The sequence below is a fragment of the Desmodus rotundus genome, chromosome 3 (genome assembly GCF_022682495.2).
Source record: "Desmodus rotundus isolate HL8 chromosome 3, HLdesRot8A.1, whole genome shotgun sequence".
In the NCBI taxonomy this organism is placed as follows: Eukaryota; Metazoa; Chordata; class Mammalia; order Chiroptera; family Phyllostomidae; genus Desmodus; species Desmodus rotundus.
Window position 1 is genome coordinate 201665187 of NC_071389.1, and position 7406 is coordinate 201672592.

General features: G+C 65.8%; 1 protein-coding gene across 4 annotated transcripts; it reads right to left on the minus strand.

Moving 5' to 3' along the window:
* Positions 1 to 543: 543 nt before the first annotated feature.
* On the minus strand, positions 544 to 6970 carry MAPK11 (mitogen-activated protein kinase 11). Of its 4 annotated transcripts, none has more exons than XM_053919827.1 (12): positions 6836 to 6970; positions 4460 to 4589; positions 4327 to 4385; positions 4147 to 4258; positions 4035 to 4064; positions 3892 to 3939; positions 3693 to 3807; positions 3288 to 3359; positions 3063 to 3142; positions 2653 to 2731; positions 2381 to 2554; positions 544 to 2065 (listed from the first exon to the last, which is right to left on the minus strand). In XM_053919827.1, exons 1-12 carry the CDS (start codon positions 6949 to 6951, stop codon positions 1986 to 1988), a joined length of 1095 nt encoding a protein of 364 aa, XP_053775802.1. In that variant the 5' UTR covers positions 6952 to 6970; the 3' UTR covers positions 544 to 1985. The 4 variants fall into 4 exon arrangements, with proteins under 4 accessions (XP_053775802.1, XP_053775801.1, XP_053775804.1 ...); XM_053919826.1 differs by having other exon boundaries at positions 3288 to 3362; XM_053919829.1 differs by lacking the exon at positions 4035 to 4064.
* Between the last annotated feature and the right edge of the window lie 436 nt (positions 6971 to 7406).

Sequence of the window (7406 nt, forward strand, 5' to 3'; positions counted from 1 at the left end):
CTGTGCGCTGCCCCTCTGAGTCAGCAGCTCCTGCCCGACCAGAGCAGCTTTACACCTGGGGCACCGGCTGGTGATGCTGAGCACTGGGAGCTGGGCATGGTCAGCAGGGGCAGCCGGGGGGCGCGGGAGCCACGACTACCTGCACCCCGTGCCCCTCGCACCCTGGGCTGCCACTGGCACTCCACCTGTCTCCTCCAGGAAGCCCCGGGCTGGCCCCCTTTCCTTCTTCAGCGGGCCCAGGGCTCCAGCAGGGTCCCCGTTGCCAGCCAACCCAGCCCAGACCCTCAGGCGGGTCGTGTCCCAGTTTTGCCCGCCCCCCCGCCCCGGCCTTGGCACAGCTTGGTCTCCAGGGGTTCCCAGGGCCTGAAACCTAGCAGCCACACTGCCCAGGTCCCAGGAGGCTCAGTTCCCGGATGGTCTCCACCCCCAAGGCCCAGGGTATGGTGTGGAATGTCCCTGTCCTGGAGACACTCTGCTTGATACTCCCTGGAGACCAGGCCCTCCCTCCCCACCCCCCACCCCCGTGCTTTGGCAGCTCAGCCTGTGCCAAGAGCTGAAGTGGCCTCTTCCCCCTAATCAGGAAGGAAAGCTGTTCTCTCTCCCTATCCTGCCCCAATCAAGTCCCACAAACCCCTCCACTCTCCCCCACCACACCCAGCCTCCCTGACCACTGAGTGAGGGGGCAGGTCTGCATCTGGTCAGGTTGATCTGTGGGAGGCCATCACACCCCGCCAGACCCCCCAGAGCCCCCTGAGGGGAGTAGGGAGGGGGCTGAAGGATGGAGACCCGGCCGCCCCTGCAGGCGGTGGGACAGCGGGGCAGCACCCAGAGCCTGGGACACGAGCTGAGCAAGAGGAAACCTCCTTTACTGAGACGGGCGCAGGCACTCAGACCACCCTGGGCCCTGCAAGTCGGAGGTCACCGCCTGAAGCCACCACTGGACAGAGAAGACCCACACCTCCAACACCTCTGGCGCAGGGGCCTGCCCCAGAGGTCACTGGGTCAGCTCCATCCTGGAAGGAGGGCAGACCAGGGCCCACCCAGAGCAGAGCCCCCTAGCTCTCAGCTGCAGGGCCAGGGAGCGGGCACAGGCTTCTTCATCAGCTCCCGGCCCAGGTCCAGGGCCCAAGTCCAAGTCCGCCTCCATGGGTGCCAGCCCCCCAAGCATCCCCCCATCCCCCGTGCTCACCAGCTCCCTGGCTGGCTGGCTCCAAGCCCTGGTGCGCGGGAACCCAAGGACAATGCCCTGGCTTTGGTTCCTGCGCTTGCTCCTCGCCCACCTGAGCCCTTCGGGTGGGGCACAGCACACGCCCCGTGACATCAGATGTTGGGGGAGGGGAGGCACATAGCTACCCCAGCTTGGGACCTCTGCTGGTCCCAGCTGCTGGCCCTTGGGCGCCTTCACCTGCCATGACATGTAAATGCCTGGAACACGTGTGCCACACAACTCAGGGAGCACGTGGCTCCGGGTGGTCTGATTTGCCACTTTGTGGCTATAGCCACCCTGCCACCCCCCAGGGAAGACCCTGTCCAGCTCTCAGGGCTTTGGGTCTCAGCATTTCTCAGGGTAGCCCCCCAATTTCAGGCTGAGCAGCTTGGACCACTGACACTCCACCCTTTGTCTCCAGGGGGCCCTGGGCCCAATGCACCACCCCCCAGAGACGGCCCACTGGGACTGAGGTCTGGAGACAGACACACTGCACAGGGGACACCTAAGCATCCACAGTGAGGGCCCAGGGAAGGCCCTGGTTGTTGAGAGGTGGGAGAAGGGCCCAGGAAGTCCAGGACACTCTGTCCATACCGCTCCGCCCACAGCTTGCACAAGGGCAGCTTGCACACGTTCATGCGTTCATGCATGTGTAGAGACTCCCACAGGGAGCAGCATGCAGACCAGGGGTCCCAGGACAGGGGTCAAGTGGTGGGGGGCACCCCCTGGGAGTTGAGGAACCAGGGAAGGCAGGCCCCTCCGTGAGCTCTGGTGTGGCTCACTGCTCAATGTCCCGGCTGCCTGGCGGCTGCGGTGGCTCAGGAGGCTTGAAGCTGAGGACTTCCTGGTAGGTGAGTTCTGGGGGGTGAGGGGAAAGGTGAGCTCATGCTGCCTCGTCCAGCACTGCCCACCACTGTCTGGTGCCAGCCACCCAGCCCAGGCCCACCACCAGAGCCCGCCCTGTGCTGCCCCCATGCTCTGCTGGCCCCACCAATCCCATCTCTACCTGCCGCACCCTTGAGTGGGTGGCATGCTGTCCCCCTCCCAGACCACCCTGAGGATGAGCTGGGGCGCTTCGTGAAGGATACAGGTGACGCCTAGCTTCCCTGGGAAGGCAGCCTTCAGGCCCCAGGGCTCCACCACCCGCCGTGTTTCGCCGGGGCCCAGCCCCACCCTTCCACTCCTCCACTGTGCGCTCCTTCGCCTCCACGCTTTCGTCGTAGGGCTCGGCCTCGGGCTCGTCATCCGGGTCGTGGTACTGGCTGAAGTAGGCGTGGGCCAGGGCCTCGGCTGCACTGACCCTCTGGTCGCTGTCCAGCACCAGCATCCTTCCCAGGAGGTCCACGGCTGCAGAGCAGCCAGGACAACAGGGGGGCTGGAGGTCGGCTCCAAGTCCGGGGCCAGACATGGAGGGAGCCCAGCCCTGACCCAGGGCCCATCCTCACCCAGGGGGTTGGCTCCGTGGAAGATGCTCCTGAGGTCCTTCTGGGGCATGGGGGGCAGCGACTGAATGTATGTCCGGGCCTGTGGGCACAGGGAGGGCCTGCGGCGGCTGCTCACCCCCTCCCTCCCTGGCCCAATTCCAGGCAGGGGCTTGCCAAGGGAAGCCCCCCACACTCATTCACACCGACAGGCCTGGGCCATGGCCGCTCCCCCTCCCTGGGCACTGCTGTGATCTTGCCCTCACTGCCCCTCAGGCACAGAAGGTCTCCCCGTTCATCCCCAAAGGGTCAGGTGCTGCCCATTCCATGGTGGCCTGTGCTCCCCACAAGCTGCGGGGCCCAATGACACTGCCCTTCCTCCAGATCGAGGGGTTGGGAGTAGGTTTGGTCACCAGAGGAAGCTGGTGACTCACATGTTCCGACGATATCTTGGCCAGAACCTCAGGGCTGGGTGTGCCCACCACCTCCATGATGCGCTTCAGCTGGTCGATGTCTGCTGAGCTCAGGAAATGCCCGCTGGCCAGGCGTGAAGCCTTCTCAGGCCCCCAGACCCCAGGCCTTGTGGCACCTGCCCAGAACCCACTCTCGGGAAGGAAGGGAACCTGGCCCAGCCCCCCTTCACCCTGGGCCAAGGATACAGTCGTTTCCTGGGAAGAGGGCCTTTCCTTGGAGCAGCTCGGCCATGATGCAGCCCACAGACCAGATGTCCACTGCTGGGGAGGAATTCTCCATCAGTCTGCCCCTCCAAGCCCCTCCTCAGGGAGCTGGGGGGCTGCCTGGACTGTGCCAGCCCAGTGGGCCCAGTCGTACCTGGGCCCCCTCCTCCTCTAGATAAAACCCTGGGCAGGAGGAAGGGCTAGCTCAAGACCACCACGCTCCGTCCCTCTGAAGGTCGGCTTCTGAATGCTGGCCTCAGGCTTTGGGTCCCACAAGATTGGAACCCCACATCCTTGGCTTTGCTCCCCCCACTCCGGGCCCCGGAATGAGCTCTGCCTGCCCACCCCAGCCCCACAGCACGGCTGCCCCACAGGGGCTGACGTCACCTGTCTGGTTGTAGTGCATCCAGTTGAGCATGATCTCAGGGGCGCGGTACCAGCGTGTGGCCACGTAGCCGGTCATCTCCTCCTCCGCCTGGCGGGCCAGCCCAAAGTCCAGGATCTAGAGCCAGCACCCGGGGTGGCGGGGTGAGTGGGCCCAGGAGCGCCCCCTCCGTGCCCTGCGCCCCCCACCCCCAGCACTCACCCTGAGCTCGCAGTCCTCGTTCACGGCCACGTTGCTGGGCTTCAGATCCTGCAGGGTCAGGGTCAGGGTCAGGTTGTGGAGGGTGGGAGCACATGAGGAGCACAGGTGGCCCGGTGGAGCCCTACCCTCACCCCCGCACCTACCCGGTGGACGATCCCGGCCGAGTGGATGTACTGCAGGGGGAGATGGAGGTCAGGTTCCCACCCTGATGACATGGTCGCCGGCCCCCCCGCCCCCCCCCCCCCCCGCGCCCACCTTCAGCCCACGCAGCAGCTGGTACACAAGGAACTGGACGTGCTCGTCGCTTAGCGCCTGGCACTTGACGATGTTGTTCAGGTCGGCGCCCATCAGGGTGGTCACCAGGTACCTGGGCGGGGGCAGCATCAGGCCCGAGCCCTGCGGTCCCCTCCCCGTCCCGCACCTGGGGCCACTTACACTTCGCTGAAATCCTCTATGGAGGTGGCCGGGGTGAAGACATCCAGCAGCCCGATGACCTGGCGGGAGGGGTCAGGATGGCCGTCCAGCCCAGGCTCGCCCCACGCAGCCCCCGCAGGGAGTCCCAGCTCACATTCTCGTGCTTCAGGTGCTTGAGCAGCCGCAGCTCCCGGTAGGTCCTCCGAGCGTGGACCAACGACTGGAACGGGCGCGACAGCTTCTTCACTGCCACCTTCTGGCGAAGCCGGGTGTCGTAGGCTGAGCTGCAAGGGACAGGTGAGGCGGTGGGGAGGGCCGGTTCGTGCACTCCAGGCTGCCCCGGGCTCAGAGCATTCTGCACCGGTGCCCTGCCACCTCTCCTCCGTGGGGATGGGCCCTTTCCACCACCCCTGTCCGCCCACCACTCTGCTCCCGCAGGCGTCTGCTCCAGCAGACCCTGGGAGGTGGGCCACCATCCAGGTGCTGCTCCGGGTCCCCAGGGATGAGACCATGACCGGCACTTCCTCTGGTCCTGCTCCTTTCTGAAGAAGCAGATCACCCTCCAGCCCACCCCTTCACCCAGACCCTCCCAACACTCAGGGTCAGCCCATCCCACCTGGGAGCCCCCGGGCAGGACCGGGATGTTTTATCCTTCCCCGCACTGACTTGCGCCCCCGACCCAGAGCGAGGCTGGGGAGTCCCCACCGGCCAAGGTGCAGATGACACACCAGGGAGACAGTAGGAGCTGTTCCCACAGCACTCGATCTCCCCACCCCCGTGGGCCATGGGTCCAGGAGGCTCCTCCAAAGCCTCTGGGTACTCAAAACATGAGGGAAAAGCTGGCATCACTGCTTTTAACAGTAAGAAACCAGGCAACAGGAAACGTCCAGCAGGGGGTGGTACCCGAACCCACACACCTCCCCCTGTCCAGCCCCAACGCGCCCAGGTCTTGGCCCTCCACCCCCACAGCCACCTCCTCACAGGGGACTCAGCAGTCACTGGCACCATCTCAAAAGCAAACGGCCCAGTCGCCTCCTCCCCCCACCCCAGTCCCACTGCACCTCCTGGCTCTGGGGTCTTGCTTCTCCCAAGAGTCAGGTGCGTCCACACAGTGCTGGGAGCCACTCCTGCAAGACCAGGGGTGCTTGTGGGCCCATCTGGGGGTGGGGGAACGCCAGGTAGGTGCCTGGGGCCCCTCTCCCCTTCCCCTCATCTATCATCTTCCGGGGAAGGTCCAAGTCACTCCCGGGGGCTGGGAGTAGGGGGTGGCCCCTGGGGTGAAGCAGCTGATCTCTTTCCCTGACTGTGTCTGTGCAAACCCGCGACAGCTTCATCAGAGGAGTGTGGAAGCCTGGAGGGACCACGGGGGCCACGGCCCACCCTAGCAGAGTGCAGTGGAGAGGGACCTGGGCTGCCCTCGGGAAGCTCACGCTCACTGGGAACTCCTACCAGCCTGGATGCGCTTGGAACAGGTGCTCTCTCAGGTCTCCCAGAGCCACTCATCAGCTGTCCCTGGCCCTCCCCTTGCCCTTGGTGTCTTAGAGATGAAGACAGAGGGGCCTGAGGTTGCTGGAGTGCCTGAGGGGGCCTGCCTGAGGTTCTCAACCGCAAGACCAGGAGTGATCAGAGCCGCTGGGACCTCATGCCCCTGCTCTAGGCTCCAGCTCCAGGTCCCAGGAAGAGCTCCGGGAAGTCCCATTCTTAACCCTCCGCCACAGCCTGGGGCGTTTCCCTGAGGGCCTCCGCGTCCCCACCCCCGTGACCCCTGCCGTGTACAATGGCCACCTGTCACTGGCCTTGGTGAGGAGCCCAATGGGTGCTGTGGGAGGGGGACCTCTCTGAACAACCACACCCACCATCAGCCTCGGGTCAGCTGCCAACTGACCGCAGGACTTCCTGCGATCACCTCACCGTCAGCCCCTCCCGCTTCGGCACCCCCCAGGGTAACAGGCCTCAGCCAAAGGAAGGGCAGACCCTGCTGCCGGCCTCCAGACTCTTCGCTCCAGGGCCTAACCGCAGGGCTGTAGTCAGAGCTCTCTTGTTTGGGGCAAACATGGGGTGGGGAGTAGAACCCCCGAAGGAATGTAGGGGTCACGGTAGGCGTGTTTTCTTAGTCCTAAACCCCATCTGAGATCACTGGCAAAACGGGAGAGGCTTGAGGCCATCCTGGGGGGTGGGGGTCTTGCCCTCAGGTTAGGCTTTTCTTTTTCAAACAAAAGTAGGACCCACCCTACTCGGGGGGTGGGAGGGTTAGCACTGCCAGACCCCGGGGCTGCCTGACCTCGACCCTGAGCACTTCAGGGGCGTACTCAGACCTTCTGGCCCTGAAGACCTGCCCCTTTTCCCCAGCTGTGACGCCGCAGGATTAAGACCTGGTGGGGGACACTCCGGAAAGACGGGGCGGGAGGACGCCCGGGCGCGGCGTCTGGTAGGCAAGTTTCCTTCACGCTTCCCACCCCCCATTCATTCCAACGACCTGCCATCCGCGCAGAGCCCGGGTTTCCCGGCCCCCGCCCTGCCCCGCCCCTACCAGACGGAGCCGTAGGCGCCCGAGCCCACCGGGCGCAGCCCCCGCAGTCGCTGTGGCACCTCCCACACTGTCTTGTTCAGCTCCTGCCGGTAGAAGCCGGCGCGCGGGCCGGACATGTCCGCCGCGCCCCCCGCCGCGGCGGAGAGCGAGCTAGGCGCACGGAGGGCGGCGCACGGGGCGGGGCTGGCAAGGGGTTCCCGGAGACCAGGCGGCTTCCTGCCCCTCCGAGGCGCTGCGGAGCGGAAACCAGCCCTCCTCTCCCCTCCCGGGGCGGTCCCGGGAGCAGGGGCCGCGCGGGGGGGATGGGGGGACGGGGGCGGCCAGGGCCCCACGCACCTCCCCAAATATCCTTCCACGTCCGGTCCCAGCCCGGGCGCCACCGATCCAGGCCACCGCCTCCACCTCTCCGGCCCCGCCCCCTAGCGGCTCCCACAAAATCAAGATGCCAGGGTGCACCATCGCCAACATGGAAAATGACACCTAATGCAAGTAGGCACCGGCTTGGGAGGGCACCTCTGCGGTGGGCAGATGGCGCCACGGGTCCCGGGCCGCCGTTCGGGCGGTGGTGGGG

What these genes read in the sequence shown, in the direction of transcription:
- MAPK11 (XM_053919826.1), bottom strand. Translation starts at nt 6,951, where the DNA reads ATGTCCGGCCCGCGCGCCGGCTTCTACCGGCAGGAGCTGAACAAGACA. An exon ending in CGGCCGGGATCGTCCACCGG is followed by an intron (nt 3,940 to 4,034) that starts GTAGGTGCGGGG and finishes CTGACCCTGCAG; the next exon opens with GATCTGAAGCCCAGCAACGT. An exon ending in CCAAGATATCGTCGGAACAT is followed by an intron (nt 2,732 to 3,062) that starts GTGAGTCACCAG and finishes CTGTGCCCACAG; the next exon opens with GCCCGGACATACATTCAGTC.